This window comes from Marmota marmota, unplaced genomic scaffold (genome assembly GCF_001458135.2).
Source record: "Marmota marmota marmota unplaced genomic scaffold, marMar, whole genome shotgun sequence".
Taxonomy (NCBI): Eukaryota; Metazoa; Chordata; class Mammalia; order Rodentia; family Sciuridae; genus Marmota; species Marmota marmota.
This window is the reverse complement of record NW_026000222.1, coordinates 12,391,284-12,411,607: the sequence shown is the minus strand read 5'-3', so window position 1 is coordinate 12,411,607 and position 20,324 is coordinate 12,391,284. Positions and strand designations below refer to the sequence as shown.

The 20,324-nt window shown below is 37.4% G+C and overlaps 1 protein-coding gene across 1 annotated transcript in view; it reads left to right on the top strand.

Annotated features, from left to right (window-relative positions):
• Nucleotides 1–20,324, top strand: part of Hydin (HYDIN axonemal central pair apparatus protein) — a 380,287-nt gene that overhangs the window by 46,452 nt on the left and 313,511 nt on the right. Inside the window, exons 5-6 of the mRNA XM_048792466.1 lie at nucleotides 13,852–14,009; nucleotides 16,454–16,579. Of these exons, the coding sequence (XP_048648423.1) occupies nucleotides 13,875–14,009; nucleotides 16,454–16,579 (261 nt within the window). The 5' untranslated portion in view covers nucleotides 13,852–13,874. The remainder of the gene's footprint in view (nucleotides 1–13,851; nucleotides 14,010–16,453; nucleotides 16,580–20,324) is intronic.

The following is a 20,324-nucleotide window of genomic DNA, read 5'->3' as shown; positions in this document are numbered from 1 at the left end:
ACTGGGTAGAAAGAATTTTCACTTTTCTGAGCTTTAACTGAAAGCAAATATGCCATTTTGTGTGTGGGGGATGTTGTCTTGGCTTTTCTGCAAAGAAGGGGAGGATTGGGAATGGAAGATAGAAGAAGAAAAATACAAGAAAATAAGTTTAGAGATACTTAGAATGAAAGGAAAGAGTAGAGACATGAATAGGGATATGATTATGGTGCTTATGATAGTTATTACTGTGACATGTGCACATCCCCCTGGCAACATGAAATTTTGCTATAACAGGCATCAGTCCCACTTTGAATTTTAACTCTTTTAGACCCAGTTTTCCCTAATGAGTTCCTAGAGGTGAACAGAATACAACTTCCTACTGACAATGAATTTGTGCCTAAGAGTATGTATTCCCAAACATTCTTAAAAAATTCAGTGGTGCAAATATGTAAAGGCAGAGATTTAATGGAAAATCCCATCCTACCTGGTTATTGTGATTAAGGATTAGTTGATATTTTCCCATCTTTTTAGTATTCTCTGAAATAATATATTAGGCCATAGATACTTGAGACACTAGAAAATGTTGGAGGTTGATATTTAATATTTGAAAAACAAAGCAAAACAAGGAAACAGTTCCTCTGAGAAATGTTTTGGCCCAGTAAAAATTCTCTTTAATAAGTACAATTTAATAATCATCCAATTCAACAGTTGTTTACTGAGCCCCTTCTGTATGCCAGTGACACATGGTTCCTATTGTCAAGAAGCTTACATTCTGGAGGTAGTGATAGATTCATCAGCAAATAATTGCAATACAGTACAAAATTTAGTGCACTCAATAGAGGTATATGCTGAGGAGTAATTGGTACTCCTTAAATGCACCAGAGAAAATCTTGCTTCTGGAGACTCTTGAAGTGGGTCTTACAGGATGAGAAGAAAGCTTGCTAGGGATATGGGGACAGGCATGTGAGAAAGGAAGAGCCTGTATAGAGATATAAAAGAGCCTGGCACACCTGGGTACCTTGGAAAGTCATTTTATGGATGAAGTAATAAAACACATTTATTAAAGCAGCATATGTATGAGGTCTTACACAGGGTGCTGGGAACACAACAATGGGAAAAACAAAGTTCCTGTCCTCAAGCCACTTCCAGCCTAGTGGGGAGGAGATGAATAAAGAACCACAACAGAGGTAAGAAGATCCCAAAGAAGGGGCAGCTTTGGGGACTTAGGGTAGGCTTTCCACTAGAGGTGACTTCTGAGTCCAGAAATGTTATAGCGGACTTCAGAAAGGCAAGTGAGAATCCGCTGGGGTGTGGTGGGGAGGAGGACTGGTAAAACCTCCCAATTATGTGAGCACATGACACATTCTAGACTCCAGGCTGGGCATAAAGTGCAAGAATCACAGGTTCCTGAGATAAATGCCATGGTTAGGAGCTCTAAGAAAATTCTGGATTCTAGATATGAGACATGGAAATGACCCCACCAGAGTTGCCCTTTAGAAAGGTCACTGTGGCTGTAGTGTAGAGAATGGGGAGGGTGTTCAGGCTGAGCTGGGAATGGAGGTGCTATTCTGGAGTCAGGGAGGTCAGTTAGGAAGTTGTCACAGTCATCCAGAAAAGGTGTGATGGTGATATCACCAAGGATATCAAGGAGCTAGTATTACAAGGAAGAGAAAAATAATGGGATAAGAGTGTAGACTCTGGAACCAGCTCTTCCCTATCCTAATGTGTGAACTGGGGCACGTTTCTTAACTTCTCTGTGCCACAGTTTCCTTTTAAGTGTCATGGGGGAAAATAATAGCATCTTCATCTAGGACGATGTGGAGATTAATTAACACATATAGTGCTTAGAATGCAACAGGGGTCCCTTTTATGTAAAGGGGGATCCACTTCATGCTTTGAATATAAAACCTGCTGCTCAGCTACTGGTTGACATCTTTTTCCTTCCTCTCCTTCCTCTTCTCCTCCCCAACCTTGGGGGAAGCAAGGTGAATATTCTTCGTGTCCTAAATCTGGTTTTCTGTCCTTCTACTCACTATCTACAAGAATAAAGAAACTCTGGACCTGGAAACTGCAACAGCAGCTCTTGCAAGGATATAATTAATCAGATCTACTTATAATGATCTTGGAACATACCCCTTGTATCCCCTTTCTACATTCCCTGGTTCCCTCTGGCAGCAGGAATGGCATTGTCTGTGATGTCAGTCTATTGATTTTCTCCTCTCCTAGCAAAGCAATAAAAAGTCCTTATTTCCTTTTTCTAAAAAATTTGTCCTCTCTATTGGATTGGCAACAGGGACAAGGACCAAGCTTTTGCTATCAGGAACACTGGTATATTGCAAGTGTTAATGAACATTTAGTCGTTATATGATTAATTGGAGGGGCAAAGTCAGAGAGTCACTAGAGCTCAGGACTGGGCAACTGTGTGGCTCATGATTCCCATTTACAGAGGGAATAGGCTGGGCCACAAAATGGCTGTAGGCTGGAGAGGTAAGAGCATGAAGACACCAGAGGGTCGAGAGAGGCAAGACTGGCCAGCAGATGAAGGGGCACCAGGAGGCTGAAGCCAGGTTTGGGAAAGTCCTAGAGAGAAAGTGCTGGGATGTGGAGAGAGGGGAGTGCCCTCCCCAGTCCTCACCACAGTGTGTAATTATGAGCATTTTTAAGTTTAAAAAGTACCACTGATTTTAGTAAAAACTTTAAATGTTTTAGGAAAATCAAATTCACTTTGGAAGTAAAAGTCCCTTGTAATTTTAAGGATTTTATTATTATTTTAAATGTACTGCTAGTAGTTTGGTATATATTCTTCCATATTTTTCTATGCATTATTTCTTAGTACTGCTCAAAAATGAAATCATATCATACATGCTGTTCTGCAATTTGCTTTTTTTCCCCTAATACATATTGGGTCTAAAAATTTCCTGTTACCTTTAAACCTTTGAGAGTAGGATATTTAAAGTAAAGCCTTGATTTATATCCAGAGCAGCATCTGGTGATGCTGAGGCCTAGCAGGCATTGGTGGGTATGCAGGCTGAATTATAATGGTGGTTGAAGTGTTTCAAAGGGATTTCAGCTCCCCAGATGCTGCGGTCACCAGGAGGACTGCAGGAGCTAGAAAGGAAGAGAGCTCTGTGAGCCAGGGGCAGAACCATCCTAAACGTGGGAATGCGAGTGACAGGAGAGAGGAGGGCAGGGAAGAGGGTGGCAAAGGTGGATGGGGAGCCACCTGGAGCAGCATAGCATGTATGAAGCAGATAGGGGAGGGGGCCTGCTGCATCACCAGAAGTGTGACCTTCATCCTACTGGAGGAGGGCATTAAAATAGGAACTTTATCTCACCACCCAGACCTGGGGATTTAACCCAGGGGTGCTTTACCAGTGAGCCACATCCCCAGCCCTTTTTATTTTACATTTTGAGACAGTGTCTAGTTGCTTAGGGCTTCACTAAATTGCTGAGGCTGGCCTTAGAACTAGTGATCCTTCTGCTTCAGCCTCCCAAGTAAGTAGCTGGGATCATAGGTGTGGGCCACCACACTGGCTGAAATTTATGGCTTTTGAAGACTCTTCAGGTAAGAATGTGAAGGACTGGAGGCAGGCAGCCCAGTTGGGAGGCTGTTGTACTAGCTTTAGAAAAGCGAGAGAACACTAAGAGGGGTGTTCAAGAGGCCAGCTGGACAGCAGCTCAGGGCTGATGGGGTGAGGTGAGGGAGCAGGAGTGGCTGAGGGTGATTCTCTGGGACTTCTGGCTTGAGAAATGATGGTGTATGAGATGACGAAAAACAGGAAGAGGGAGAGCAAGGAGTGTGTGTGCGCACATGTGTATGTTCAGGTGTGCACAGCGGGAAAGGGACCAGAAGGAATCAGATGGCTATTTAATGAAAACAGAATTCTAGGAATTTGTGGAATTAAGAAAATCAGTAATACAAATGAGTTTTGATCAAAATCATCAGATTTTACTAAGGTAACTGTACTTTGGCTTGATAAAAGGGCATTTTATTGAATTAGACTGTCAATTTAAATTTCAGCATAGCTTGTGAATACACGTTTTCATACTTGGAATGAATACTAGCAAATAATATCTGTGTGTCAAAGGATGTTCAGTTTTAAAAAATTGCCACAAAGTTACTTATTTACATTCTGCCTATTAGTGTATAAGCATGCCTACCTTCACAACATCCTCATCAAAACTTCTAGAACTAATAAATGAATTCAGCAAAGTAGCAGGATATAAAATCAACACCCATAAATCAAAGGCATTTCTGAATATCAGTGAAAAATCCTCTGTAAGGGAAACTAGGAAAACTACCCCATTACAATAGCCTCAAAAACAAACAAACTTGGGAACCAACGAAAGAGGTGAAAGACCTCTATAATGAAAACTACAGAACACTAAAGAAAGAAATTTAAAAAGACTTTAGAAGATGGAAAGATCTCCCTTGTTCTTGGATGGGCAGAATTAATATTGTCAAAATGACCATACTACCCAAAGCACTATACAGATTTAATGCAATTCCAATCAAAATCCCAATGACATTCCTCATAGAAATAGAAAAAGCAGTCATGAGATTCATCTGGAAAAATAAGAGACCCAGAATACACAAAGCAATCCGTAGCAAGAAGAGTGAAGCAGGTGACATCACAATACCAGACTTTATATTTCAGAGCAATAGTAACAAAAACAGCATAGTATTGGCACCAAAATAGACTTGTAGACCAATGGTACAGAAGACACAGAGACAAACCCACATAAATATAGTTGTCTCATATTAGACTAAGGCACCAAAAACATATATTGTAGAAAAGATAGCCTCTTTAACAAATGGTGCTGGGAAAATTGGAAATCCATATGCAGCAAAGTGAAATTAAGCCTCTATCTCTCACCATGCACAAAACTCAAAGTGGATCAAGGACCTAGAAATTAGACCAGAGACCTTGCATCTAACAGAGGAAAAAGTAGGCCCAAATCTTCATCATATCGGATTAGGACCTGACTTCCTTAATAAGACTCCTAAATTCAAGAATCAAAAAATGGGATGGATTCAAACTAAAAAGCTTCTTCTTAGCAAAAGAAACAATCAGTGAGGTGAATAGAGAACCTACAGAATGGGAGCAAATTTTTACCACACGCATATCAGATAGAGCACTAATCACTAGGGTATATAAAGAACTCAAAAAACTTAACACCAAAACAAACAAACAAACAAAAACCCCAAATAACCCAATCAGTAAATGGGCCAAGGAACTGAACAGACACTTCTCAGAAGAGGATATACAATCGATCAGCAAATATGTGAAAATGTTCAATATCTCTAGCAACAGTCAGAATGGCAGCTATTAAGAATACAAACAACAATAAGTGTTGGCAAGGATGTGGGGAAAAAGATACTCGCACTTTGCTGGTGGGGCTGTAAATTGGTGCAACCAATCTGTAAAGCAGTATGGAAATTCCTTGGAAAACTGGGAATGGAACCACCATTTGACCCAGCTATCCCACTCCTCAGTTTATACTCAAAGGACTTCAAAACAGCACACTCTCAGGGCCACAGTCACATCAATGTTTATAGCAGCACAATTCACAATAGGTAAACTGTGGAACCAACCTAGATGCCCTTCAGTAGATGAATGGATAAAGAAACTGTGGTATATATACACAATGGAATACTATTCAGCATTAAAAGAGAATAAAATCATGGCATTTGCAGGTAAATGGATAGAGTTGGAGAATATTATGCTAAATGAAATTAGCCAGTCCCAAAAAACCAAATGCTTAATGTTTTCTCTAATATAAGGAGGCTGATTCATAATGGGATTAGGGGGGTAGTATGGGAGGAATGGAGGAACTTAAGATAGGGCAAAGGGGAGGGCAGGGAAAGGAGGGGGCAGGGGAGTAGGAAAGATGGTGGAATGAGATGGACATCGTTACCCCAAGTACATGTATGAGGACATGAATGGTGTGACTCTACTTTGTGAACAACCAGAGATATGAAAAATTGTGCTCTATGTGTGTATTGTGAATAAATGCATTCTGCTGTCATGCATAAAAAATTAGAATAAATTAAAAAAATAATGATTTTGCTAATCTTTCTTGAAAAACTAAAAAATTACTTTGAAACAATTATTGCTGCACAGGAAGCAGCAAAGAAAAGTACTGAGAGGTCCCTCATACCTTTGAGCTCCCAATTCTTCCAGTGGTTACATTTTGTATAACTGTAGTACAGTATCAAAACCAGAAAACTGTCATTGGTACAATGTGTGTATATGGTTCTATGTCATTTTATCACAAATATAGATTTGCATAACTACCACCACAATCAAGATATAGGAAATTCCTTTATAAGCTTCAATGATATTACTGGATATGAACTCACGGCTTATAAGAAGTGAAAAACTTAGTATTACTAAAATTTCTCTTATTCACTTCTGAAGTGAATAAGAGGAATAAGCCTGAAGATTTTGTCTACTATTATATTTCTTTTTTATGCTTCTATTCCATCACCATACATCTACTTGTTGCTACCCCTCTATAATAATGGTCTCCTCTCCTCGCCCATTATCATCTGTAGCTCCTGGCAACCACTGATTTGTCCTTCATCTCCACACTTTTAATAAATGGAATCACAATATGTGACCTTTTGAGATTGGTCTTTTCATGTTTCAATTGTTTGTTTGTTTGTCCCTGAGAGCCGTTCAACTGGTTGGAGTACTTCATTACAACCTGGGGAGGGTGAAAGTCTAGGTCTTCATTTTGTCTCTGCTGGTGGGGCTGGTGGTGGGGCTGCAATTTTTCTCTGGTGTGTGGCTGGAATAGAGTAGTTTTGTCTAAAGATTTTTCTGAACTGCTCCTTTACTATTCTTTGCTTGTTTTTGCTAGAGAGAGCATGCCTTTCTTGGGACTCCTTTTGGTCATGCATGTCAGCCTTTAATTGCTGGTTTTCCCAGAACCTAGCCTAAGGCCTATGAGGCAAAAGAAAGCTGAGGGAAGTCACTACTCTGGTTCCCTGAGTGAGGTCCCTAGCTGCTCTGCCATCTTACCTGACCTTTCAATCTTCCTTTGGTTATTATATGTATAATGTTCAGAATTGTTAGCTATATTTAGTGGAAGGAATCTGGGGAAGTATTTCTACTCTATTTTTATCAGTAGTGAAAATACCTTTCCAGAATAATAAATAGATTTAGTGTTTAATTTTTAGTTATGAAAATTTTAAAACATACAAAACTCAGAAATATTATAATACAGCTTTGACAGTTCCCAGCATTCTCCCATTCTTATTATTCTGTCTCTTACACACACACACACACACACACACACACACACACATTTTCCTGAAGTATTTTAAAGTAAATCTCAGACATGGTTTTTCATTACCTGTAAATAAATACTCCCCTAAATATCTAACAGATAAGAACTTCCTTTAAAAAAATCATACTTACCATCCCATTTTCCTACTCTACAAAGTGAACAATAGTTTTTGAAGTATTTTAAGTTTATGACATATTTAGCATAATAATAACAGCACTACTAATCTTTTGGAAGGGATATATATATATATTTTTTTTCCCTAGAGAGAGAGAACAGATTTTATCAACTTCCCACTAGAGCAGGGAGATATAAGGCACGTTTGAACTTGGAAGTCAATCCATGTGCAGCCACATAATTACAGGCAGCCTGCGTCAGGATAGAAGGTGCTGGAGCATGGGCCTGATGGGGGGTCTTCATAATTCACCCAGCTTCAAGGTGCCCGTGGGCCCAAGGCCTCACTAGACAGGAAATTTTGGAGCAACAGTTGGAATTATGTCAGCATCAGCGAGGCCATGGAGGGAATGAATCACATTTCCCATGATTAAAGCAGATGAGCTATAGGTTTAGCTCCTCTCCATTAAATTACTGTTAAACTTGAGATCTCCCATAGGTATTATCTTATTAATAGGCAGGCCAGTCATTGAGACGTGATGGAAGGAAGAAAGAAATGACTGTAAAAGTCTGAAAATTCAAAAGATTTTGCCTCACGCACAATTGTAAAAGAAACTAAGATTCAACACTTCTTATCAGGGATGGAATGGATATAGTTTGATGATAGTTTAACTTAATGAGTTAAAAAAATAAAAAAATATTTAATTCAATGAACAATAATTACTTTTATTATTTATTATTCATTTTTTGAATCATAATCTGAACAAGATCCACCCTTGCATTGTTGGGTTAAAGACCATCAATTCATTATTGTTCTCTCTCTCTCACACTGTTGTTAGTTGAATAAACCAGGTCATTTTCCTGCAACATTTCCCATATTCTGGATTTGGCTGAATTGTGTTCTTGTAGAATGTACACGTTTTGCCCTTCTGTCTGTCTCCTGCAGCCTGGCTGGTAAGTCCAGAAGCTTAGGTCTAGATTTTTGCTAATAGTACTTCACAGGTGGTGGTGTGTACTGCATTGTGTGAGGAAGCACATTATGTTTGTTTTTTACTCTTGTAATGTTAAGATTGATTTAGAGGGCTCAGGTGTTGTCAGCCTGATTGAGCCATTATAAAGTTCTTCAGCAACATCTTCCCTAATTGTTTTAGCAATGATAATCCTCTGTTTCATTAAAGACTGCAAAATGGTGCTTATTTTTCTGTCATTTTTTCCATGAATTTATTAACTGGAATTCTTTTATGAAGAAAAATTTTTCTTCATCAACTATATGGTTAACTTATAATGCAATTTATACAAAAAAAGTGCAGAATAAATGGTTTCTCTCTGTTATTTCCAAGATATTTAGTTTGATGTCTTAGATTTCCAAAGATAATGTTATTTTGTAGTATCAATTGAGCTAAGATTAAAAAAAAAAACAAAACCTAATTCATTTTAGACTTTTTTTTTTTTTTTTTAAATGATCAGATTGTCTCATTCTGGTGAATGGGAATACTTTCAAGTTGCTTTTGGGTCCTTGACCAGTCCCAGTAGCCTTTGATAACTTCCTTATTTTATGATGATAGACTGTTTTCAGTTCATTTTACATATTTTGTGCCCTTGACCTTGAATTACCCATTTCTCCAAGTAACTTGATTTCTTCTAGTGCTAAATGGTATTTGGAGTCCACAGTGGTCTCTGGACTGTCATTGCTACTCTGCTAGGCTCCCATTGCTTCTAGGCATTATTTTTTTTCCCAGTAGGAAGGTTATTTTAAAAGAAAACTGTCATGAACTTGCACTCCTATACTCAATTTAAATTTAAGATTATGGGAATTCCAGAGCTGGGGGTATAGCTCAGTGATACAGCGCACGTTTAGCATGTATAAGACTCTTGAATTGATCCTCAGCAGCAAAGAGAAAAAAGAAAATAAAAAAGATAATAGGGCTGCTTATTTTAAGAAACTCCTCAATTTTATATATATTTTTAAATGCTGAAATGCTTAGTTCCTAACTATTGCTATGACTATTTATTTAAAATATTATTACTAATATTATAACCAACAGCAAAAGACTATTGGGTAAATGACCAGATTTCTCTGCTGTTCCCTGTATCCCACGGAGGATATGCAATTACAATACTGTTCTAAGGTCAGTTGGGATAATTGTTTTCTCTTTGCGGTTATAATACCAACTTGATATAGCAAGGTTCATTTGTTTCAGTTCGTTTTCAGTTTTCAAGAATCGATTTTTCCCCCTCTTGGTTCTTTTTGGGTCTTAATATATAAAACATTTACATGGTTCAGAAGTCAACACTATAGTGAGGTACATTCAGAGAAATCTTTCTTTCACTTCTATTTCCTCTCCCTCATTCCTTTACTCCCCCAGTAGATAACCAGTTGTATTGGTTTCTGGATCATCTCATATTTTAGGCAGGATATCACTTGGATAGCTATCCTAAGATAGGGATTCTGAGTCGAATGTACTTTTATATGTAACTTTACTAGATGTTTATACCACGTGGTTCTACTTTTAGCTCTTTGTAACTATAATCACATAAGTAGAAATGATCCTTTTTCTTCTTTTCATGGATTTCCCCCCACCCCCACCCCGGTACTGGGAATCAAATCCAAGGCCTTACAAAAGGTAGGCAAACCCTCTGCCACTGAGCTACATCCCCAACTCTTTTATTTTTTATTTTAAGTCTGGGTCTTGCTAAATTGTCCAGGCTGGCCTCAAAATTTACAATCCTTCTGCCTCAGCTTCTTTAGTAGCTGGGGTCACAGTTTACACCACCACACCTGGTCCTTTCGTGGATTTTTTAAACTCACGTTGTTCATTAATACAAGGTTGAAGTTTTTCAAGTGAATAGGGCTTTCCAGTTTTTGTTTTGTTTTTAGCTTCTACTTTTAGTGTATTGTGTGTGATGATAAGAATTGTTCGTGATATTTCTAGATCACAGAACCTATAGTACTTTCTTAATTTCCTAACATACGTCCAAATTTTGTGACTGTTCCATTTGCTCTTGAGGAGGTATATTTTACATGATAAGTATTTGAATATATTCCCTAAATCTATTTAATGCATTATATTGCTTTAGTCTTTTGTCCACCTGATGTAATTCTTACTGAGTAGCATATTAAAGCCTCCATTCATTTGTGCATCTATATCTCCACATATCTCCTGTGATTTCTGCTGCATATTAATAAGTTTTATGCTATTTGATGAATAATTATTACTATCCATTACTTCTTTATTTTGAATTATTACTTTTAGCACTATAAAATATTCCTTGTCTCATTTAATCCTTTTTTTTTAAAAAAAGTCTGTTTTTAAATCAGGATCTGAATTTCTGCTTTTTGATTATTTCTCTTGTTGTCACCACTCAAAGATAGAACTAGCCCCCTAACCAAAATTTGGCTTCCAGATGTGAAGACTGATGATGCCACTTGTGTACCTGGAAGACAGGGACAGGTCATTACTCACCCCATGGTGCCTTCTAGGAGAGCAGGGCAGCCTTAGGCAGGCTCTAAACTAGTTCCAGACAGCAGGAGAAGATGCTGCTTTGGCCTTTATGGCATTAAAAGAAGCTATAATGAGGGTCCTGTGTAGTCTGAGCCTTGTGTTGTTTGAACTTCCCACAGAGGCCAAAGGAGGAAGCACCCAGGCCGCCTTATCAGCTTGCCCAGAGTAGAGCAGAAGGAGAGGGTAGTGGGACTTGAAGCTCTAAGCACTCAAACATCAAAAATGGAATCAGACACTTCACTTCTGATCACTGTAATTTTTGTGTTTCTATTGTGTATATGATAAAGCTGTATTTTTCTTTATGACTCAATTTGAAATATTTTCCAGCAGACAAGCTCATTTATTTCTGCTGTTGACATGCTTGATATAGTTGATCTCAACTCCATCATGGTATTTTATAATTTTTGTATTACATTTAACCGGTTGTTTGTTTTTCTCTACTTAGTGTGTCTTCTTTGATTTTTCAAGATTTATTTTGGCATTTAGAAAGGTTTCTCTCTCTGTTTCAGTAGTTTTCTTTGTGTATAAGCCCTTTACAATGCCCATATTAGTTATCTCTTGCTGTGTAACCAAGTACCTAAAACAATAGTCTAAAACAATTATTTTCTCACCATTTCTGTGGATCAGGAATTTGGGTGTGATGTAGCTGGGTGCTTCCTACCTAGAGAGTCTCTAATGAAGCTCCAGTCAACTGTTAGCCAGGGTTTAAATCATTTCAAGGCTCAGCTGGGGCTGGAAAATCTGCATTAAACCCATTTATGTGGCTGTTGGCAGGCCTCAGAAGATTCACTTGCAGACTTGCTCACATTGCTGCTGGCAGGCCTTGGTTCCTCATGACATGCTAGAGGTTTCCTGCGGACCTTCACAATGTGGCAGCTGGAGATCCAAGAGAGAGCAAGAGGATGCCCAAGATGGAAAACTATAGTTTTCAAATAGTGTCTTTATAACCTAATCTCAGAATAACATCTTAACACTTAACACTGTGTTATATTTGATAGAAGTGAATATTTAAGTGCAGCCCATACTCAAAGGGAGTAGTTTACACAAATACATGAATGCCAGGAAACAGGAATTATCGCCTGCCTCTTTAGAGGCTTCCTATAATAATCCCCTAAATCCTTTGACTCCCAAGGTCTTATTCTACTTTTTGTTTTATTTCTCTGCTTTCCTTTCATTTTAAAATGGCATTCATTCTACTTTCTCAGAAAATATGATGCTTAAATACTATTATCCTCATGTCCTCAACTTCGTTTTATTCTTAGCTATACAATTAAACTCAAGAAATGTTCATTGTCAGTTCTTTGGCTGAAATTCCACAGGCATCTTTTGATTGGATGACATCCACCTTCTAATAGATTCCTCAGGAAGGGAACATATTCATAAAATCCCTACACTTTATGCATATCCAACCCTTTTTCTATAGCACTGATAATTGAAGAAGAGCTTACTATGCATAAAATCCTTGGCTTACATTTTTAAAGTTTTTGGAATGTGCTGCTGTATTATTGTCCCACTTAATAGGTTGCTTTTTAAAAATCCACCTAATTCTTTTTGCCTTTGTAAATAATTTTACCTTTTTGCCTGAAGACTATGAGAATTTTAAAACTTTAAAGTCTGTAAATTCTACTAAGATATGACTCATATTTGATCAGCCTGAGTCAGTTTTCCTGGGAAGCTTCTGGGCCCTTTTGTGTTTTGTTCTATTTCTGGAAAATTTTCTTGGATTATACTTTGAATATCAATTCCATTCCATTACCTTTCTTCTTCATAAGCTCCTGTTATAGCGCATTGGACCTTCTTTGACTGCCTTTTAGAGTCATGTTTTGCTTCACAACAGGAATACATTTTGAGAAATGCATTGTCTGACAATTGTGTCATTGTGTAAGTGTCATACATACACGAATTAAGATGGCTGCCATATCACTAGGTTTTAGTCTTATAAGACCACCTTTGTAAATGTGGTGCATCATTGACCAAAATATTATACAGTGGATATCTGTGTTGGCATTGGCTGCCACTTAAGAGGCTTTCTACTGAAATTAACCATTTTCCCTTTTGAAAGTTTTATATTCATTTTCTTGGGAGTTTTACTGCTTTATTTCAACATAACTTATTATATTTTTATTCATATGTATTTTCCTTTATGTATCTCTTTCCTCTGTGTTTTGGTCTGGGAATGCCTTATGGTATTATGAGCTTTTTAGTGGTTTTAAGGTTGGTTGTTTCTTTTAAATTTGATATTTTACTAAGAATTTTTAGGGTTTTTGTTTGTTTGTTTGTTTGTTTAGCACAGGTTTGAATAACGTAGCCTGCTGTTAATAAAAACAGAAACCTGACCCAATCTGAGATGTGTTCCTAAAGTTGCAAATGTCTTGTCAAAAGTGTGAGGAAGGTTATACAAAAAGGAGATGTCATATCTCTTTAATTTGAAGAGACTGAGTGAGTGCTTAATAGCTTATTTGTGACTATAAACTTTAACTTTGAAATTTACTCTTCCATGTTTATCTCATGCTGATGTTTTTGAATCTCTGCAAAGCTACCAAGGCATATAGACTTGTGTTTGCCTGTTTGAGGGCTTATTGTCATGAAAAATAACTTTAAAATAAGCAGATAAATAGGAAATGATTTAGTATATTTATTGGGCAATATCTGTTTATCTCACTGGGAAGATAAAAGTGGCAACATATAGGAGCAGCTTGTATTTCCATGTCTGCCTGAGCTTAGTTTAGAATCCCTAAGTCAGCCTAAAGTGGATTCTAGACTTTGGGACAAGAATAAATCTAGACCAGCTAAGTGGAGTAAAAACCTTTAGTTAAAATATTTGGTTCAAGCATTGGATGTATTTTTTGAAGATCAGTATTTTCTAAAACCTTCCTGTATTTGAAAATGCTTTAAAAAATTATGACCTACATTCAGGAATTAACTGTATTTTTTTAATAAAATTTCTGTTTTTTGCTCTTAGGTGATCAAAGAAAAGATCTGAAAATGACAAGTAGAAGACTTGAGGAATCGATGGGGGCTGTTCAGATGGGCTTAGTCAAAATGTTAAAAGGGTTCCAAAGCAAGGTTTTGCCACCCCTGAGTCCCAGGGTGGTCACAGAAGAGGAAGTAAACCGCATGGTAATGTATCAGAGAAATTATATATAAAATACTATTTTTATTGTTAAGTATTTTTTTATTAGTTGCTCAGGACACTACAATTATCTTGACATATCATACATTTGAATCAAATGGGGTATAATTTCTCATTTTTCCAAGTGTACAGGTTGCAGAATCGCTTGCCTCTTCAGGTCATGACATCCCCAGAATATCAAACAGAGTTACTGACTGACTAGTATGAATTTAGTTAGAATAGTAGCTTGCTGCGAGCCTAATTACCTGTTAAAATTCAAGAAGTTTTGAAATTGCCTGCACACTTGAAAGTACAGGCTTGAATTGCTTAAATTAATCAGTTGGGGTTAAGACTCTGTGTCTTAGTCCATTTTCTGTTGCTCTAACAGAATATTAGAAAAGGCGTTTATTTCAGCTCATGGTTCTGGAGCCTAGGAAGTCCAAGATTAAGTGGCTGTATCTGGTAAGGGCCTGTGCTACACCCTAGCATGTCAAGAAATTGGAAAAACAGGGCTGGGATGTAGCTCAATGGCAAAGCGTCTGCCTTGCATTGGCAAAGCTCTGGGTTCGACCCCCAGTTCCAAAAAAGACAAAAAAAAAAAAAATAAAAGAACCCCACCAAAAAAAAAATAATAAGATTAAAAAAAAAAAAGAAAACAGGCAGGCATGTGCAGAAGCAAGAAGAGGGGGCTAGACTCTGAGAAAAGGGTTATTTTATTCATGAGGGCTCTAACACAACAAATTAAGATTCCAACACATGAATTTGTATTGGAACCATAGCTCGTATATACAAACTTAAGGTTTTCTTAATGTCAGGTATAACTGGATTAAATTGTCTTTTGTTTAGTTCAGAAACAGTCAAATATAAGGATTTCACAGGATTCAAACTAATAATTTATTATTTCTACATTGGCAAGAGTTATTTGGTTTATATATTTGTAGAACACTGCACATTAAAAAATGACTAGTAGATGGTATCTAGGAAAAATGCATGATTTTTCTTTTAAAATAAAAAATAATTATATCTTTAGTTATCTGTAATGATTTGTTGAGAACTAATTATGAACTACATGGTATAGGAAGTATTAATAAAGACTTAGAGTGCTAGGAATAGCATTCACTGTATTTTAGTTAATTTCATGGGGCTGGGATTGTGGCTCAGCGGTAGAGCTCTCGCCTAGCATGGGTGGGACCCGGGGTTGATCCTCAGCACCACATAAAAATAAAGGCATTGTGTTGTATCCATCTACACCTAAAATAAAATAAAATAAAACAAAGCAAAAAAAAGTTAATTTCAAGTTGTATTCCAATTAGACATGCAAAGTCAACCATTCTCCTTGGTGGTGGCAGTTGGTGCATATTTATAGAAAATTCTGACTTTGCTTTTAAGACTTCATTATTTTAATTTGAATCACAATGTAGCTGAGACCTCAACACTGTATTACTCTAATCTGTGTTCCAATCAAAAAGAATTTTAAAACCAAGTCAAAACCTACATTAGAAATATGCCTTCATTTAAATGGATTCAATCAGAGAATTCAAATTTATAGGAACACAAGCACTCCTGAAGAGCACTGACTTTAACCCAGGGAAAAATTAATCAGCTAAATTATATTCTCCTGAGTGTTTTCAAAACCCTTGGCATATACTTTGGCATTAGGTTGCTGCCAGGGATTGTAAATCTCCTTGCATATCAAGTGGGCCCTGGAACCATGTGAACATTCTAGAACAAAACAACTGAGTAATATTGGTTGGTTCTGAATAACTAATCCTTTGATAAGTTAGTTTTATTAAATGGCAGGTTACTCTTCATTCTCACAATATTAGTATTGTTTTTGGGGTGTGTGAATGTGCCTGGTGTTGGATCTGATGATCAGCTCAGAGCTCTTTCTAATCAGTCCAAATGTGCTCTTGTGATTTCTAAAAAGTTTAAACTCGTTTCTAAGTAGTGGAACCACACTTCAAAATTCTTTTTGTTTTATAAAGTTTCCCTTTATTATGATATAATATGATAGTTAAACACCCCCAAAAAGCTTTGTTTACATGTATCTTCAGTTGAGAAATAGAAGTATTTTAAACTCTTTATCTCTGAAGCCTGTAAGTGATTTTATGCTCAGATGCTTTTTTCTGAGCATAAAATGTTAAGCTCTTTGGACAGGTTCCTACAATTTCTTGACTTTTTTTTCTCGAGGGTTCCTCTGTGCGATTCTTTCAAAATTATAAGAGAAGGGCAACCACATGTCACTTTAAATTATTGTGCAAAGACCTCAAAAGTGCATGGGGCACTCTCTTGTATTATTTAGTTATTTTAAATATTTTATAAGGCAACTTAGTGGCATTCCAGAATTATCCTGAGAGCTGCAAATACAAATTATTCATTGCTGGCACTTATGCAAACATTTCTCCACTGTAACCACTTATGACTCTTTGGCTCTTGTTGTTTTGAATCCTAGCTGACACCCTCGGAGTTCCTGAAGGAGATGTCCCTCACCACAGAGCAGAGACTGGCAAATACCCATGTGATGTACCGGCCACAGATCGTTGAACTCTTAGATATGGGGGAGACCACTCATCAAAAGGTAGATGAGCCTGAAGCTAGATCATGGGAACTTTCCGGAACAGTAACTAAATGAAAATGATCATCTCTGGCTACCCAGTCCTTCCTTGAGTTTGCTTTGTGTGCTCCTTTTCTGCCTCCATTATCCTGAGTTCTATGATTTGTTGTGGTGAGGGCCGCAAGTAATAAGTGAAATAACAAATATCTAAAACTTTTTGACTAGTCCTTCTTTAGGTACTTCTAGACACTGTTTGAAACTATTGCTTCCAGGTTAGGAGTTATTCCAAGAACTATATTAGCTAAGCCCAATTAAGTTATCCTTTTAGGATAACAAACAATCCCTTCTTAATGAGCTGTCTAGTAAGAAAGAAGAAGTTGGCCTTGTTTACTGAAGTAGGCATTCATTGTCTATTTTGGCTTATTTCCAAAAACAATTATATCATTTTAGTCTAAAAAGAACAATTTAACTTGTTTTTATATTCTAAGGTAAACCATATGCTCTAGGTTTTAGGAGTTTGTGATTATAAAAGAAGGTCTCATTCCCTACTTTTTAATTAATTTCCTAAGCTTAATGCTTCATTTTAAGCATAATTTATGCATGAATTATGGTTGAACTCTATCAGTTGGAGTGCTGCAGATCAGCCTCTTTTGGAAGGATTCCCTAGCTCTTCCTGAGAGTTTTGAGTTATATCCCACATGGGAAGGAGTCCCTGAAGTTCCTTTGCTCTTGCTGCCCCAAGGACTTTGCACATCATCGACTCCCTGTCTAGGATTCACATACAATTTGCTGCTCTGAACTTCGCTAGCTTTAATTATTAATTGTGTCATCTCTTCCCTACAACCAGCCTCCACATCTGAGGGGAGGGGAACATGGCCTTGCCCATCTTACAGTTTAGTAGCAAGTGGTATAAACTTTGCCTTTGCAAATATATCTTTAATCAAACCACTTCTCCCTGACTCCTCCACCACCATCATCTAGACCACAGAAACACCCTCCCTGCTTACACCCTCCCTGCTTCTAGCCAACACTCCTTTGTCAATTCTCCATGAACAGTCAGAGCGATTTCTAAACATTAAACCAGAACATGTCTAAAAACACCTTGTAACTTCCCATTACTGTCATAAGAAAAATAGCTAAACTTGACTCTCAGGTGCTGTGTCACATAGCCCTGCCTCCTACGTGGGACTCTTTTCCTTCCACTGTTATGTCTGTTTTTTTCTCTACTAACTGCGCTTGCCTCTTGCTGCTCCTTAGACATGGGAAGATAATTACCCTGAGTGAAGGAGAGATGGTTGCTGTTTTAGACAGGTAGCCAAGGGAAGGCCTGCCTCAGGGGTTGACACCTAGCAGAGATCTGAGGGAAGAGCATTGCAGTCAGAAGGAAGAGCAAGTGCAAAGTCCTTGGAGTGAGGACATCAACTCCAGGAGGGTGGGAGCTTTGTTGGCATCGTTCCTAACTTTATGTTTAATTTGGAAAGGAACCTGGCACGTATTGCAAATTCGGTATTTATTGAACGAAAATACGAACTTTCTCTTCTAACTGCTTATATCCTTCCTATATTCTTGAATGTTTGTTTTGTGTTCTTTGATTTTTTTTCCCCGTTATGTTCTTTGAATTTATGGTGAAATGGTGCAGTTAAAATTTTCATTGCTTTGTTGCAACAATTTTCTGGCAAATATTCATTTTTCCCCCTTTACCTAGTGCATTATATTTGTACATAATATTTGGGTTCATTTTGACAGCGTCATATGTGCATGGAATTTATTTGACTACATTTCTGTCCTTGGTGCCACTGCTCCCCCAACCCTACATTCTCCCTCTCCCCCATTCTTCCTCTACTGGTTTTTGGTTCGTTTGTTTGTTTGTTTATTTATTTATTTATTGGTACCAGGGATTGAACTCAGGGGCACTCAAGCACTGAGCCACATCCCCGGCCTTATTTTGTATTCTACTTAGAGACAGGGTCTCACTGGGTTGCTTAGTGCATCACTTTTTGCTGAAGCTGGCTTTGAACTTGTGATCCTCCTACTTTGGCCTCCTGAGCTGCTGGGATTACGGGCTTGTGCCACCACACCCGGCTATTTGTTTATTTTTGATTGACACTTTTTACAAATACATAACAGTGGAATCCACTTTGGTACATTTATACATTCACGTAGTGTGATTTTTATAAATTCATTACACAATTCCTCCCCATTCCTGTCCTTCCTCCCACCCCTCCACTGATCTTCATTATATATATATCTATGATATTCCGTCCCCACTTCATCCCTTGATTTTCTGAATCTGGCTTATTTCACATTTGTGTATATATACCACTTTTCTTTATCCATTTGTCTGTTGAAGGGCACCAACTCTGATTCCATAGTTTGTCTATTGTGAGTTGTGCTGCTTTAAACAATGATGGCTATAACACTGTAGTGTGCTGTTTTTAGTTCTTTTGGATAAATACCGAGGAGTGGAATAGCTGGGTCATATGGTGGATCTGTTCCTATTCTTTTTTTTCCAATTTTTTTAAATTCATAGATGAACACAATATCTTTATTTTATTTATTTATTTTTATGTGGTGCTGAGGAACCCAGTGCTTCACACGTGTGAGGCAAGCACTCTGCCACTGAGCCACAACCCCAGTCCTGTTCCTATTCTTTTGAGGAATCTCAGCATTGCTTTCCAAAGTGGTTGTACTAATTTGCCGTCCCACCAACAGTATATGATTGTCCCATTCCCCCGACATCCTCACTAGCATTTATTATAGTTTGTTTTCTTGGTCATTGCTATTCTGACTGGAGTGAGATGAAATATTAATGTAGTTTTGATTTGCATTTCTCTGAATGCTAGAGAGGTTGAATATTTTTTTCATTTACTTATTGACCATTGTGCTGCTTTTTTTTTAAAAAAAAATTCTGTTTAATTCTTTTGCCTATTTATTGATTGGGTTGTTTTTTGGTGTTAAGTTTTTTGAGTTCTTTATATATTCTGGATATTAATTCCCCATCAAAGGACTGGCTGGCAAGGATTTTCTACCTTTCTGTAGGCACTCTCTTCACATTTTTAATAATTTTCTTTGCTATACAGAAGATTTTAAAATTTTACTGTATCCCACTTACTGATTCTTGGTTTTATTTCTTGAGCTTAAGAGGTCTTGTGAAGGAAGTTGGTGCCCACACCAACATGATGGAGTGCTGACCCTGTTTTCTTCTAGCAAAGTTCCTGGTTTAATTCCTAAGTCTGATCCACTTTGACTTTTGTGCAGGGCAAGAGATAGGAATCTAGTTTCATTCTTCTACATACAGATATACAATCTCCCCAGTACCATTTGTTAAAAAGGCTATCTTTGTCTAACATGTAGTTTGGGCATCCTTGTCAAATATCAGATGACTGTAAGTATGTGGGTTTGTCTCTGTGTCTCCTATTCCATTGGTTTTCATGTCTATTTTGATGCCGATGTCATGCTGTTTTTGTTACTATCACTCTGTAGTGAGAGAAATCAGGTGTTGTGATGCCTCCTGAGTCATTCTTCTTGCTCAGGGTTGCTTTGGCTCTTCTGGTTTTCTTATTATTCCAAATGAATTTTAGAACTGTATTTTCTTGTTCTGAGAAGAATGTCATTTGTATTTTGACGGGGATTGTATTGAATCTATAACACTTTTGGTAATATGGCCATTTGGACAATATTAATTCTACCTATCCAAGAACATGGATGGTCTTTCCATTTTCTAAGGTTTTATTCAATTTCTTTCTAATTGTTCTATAATTTTCATTGT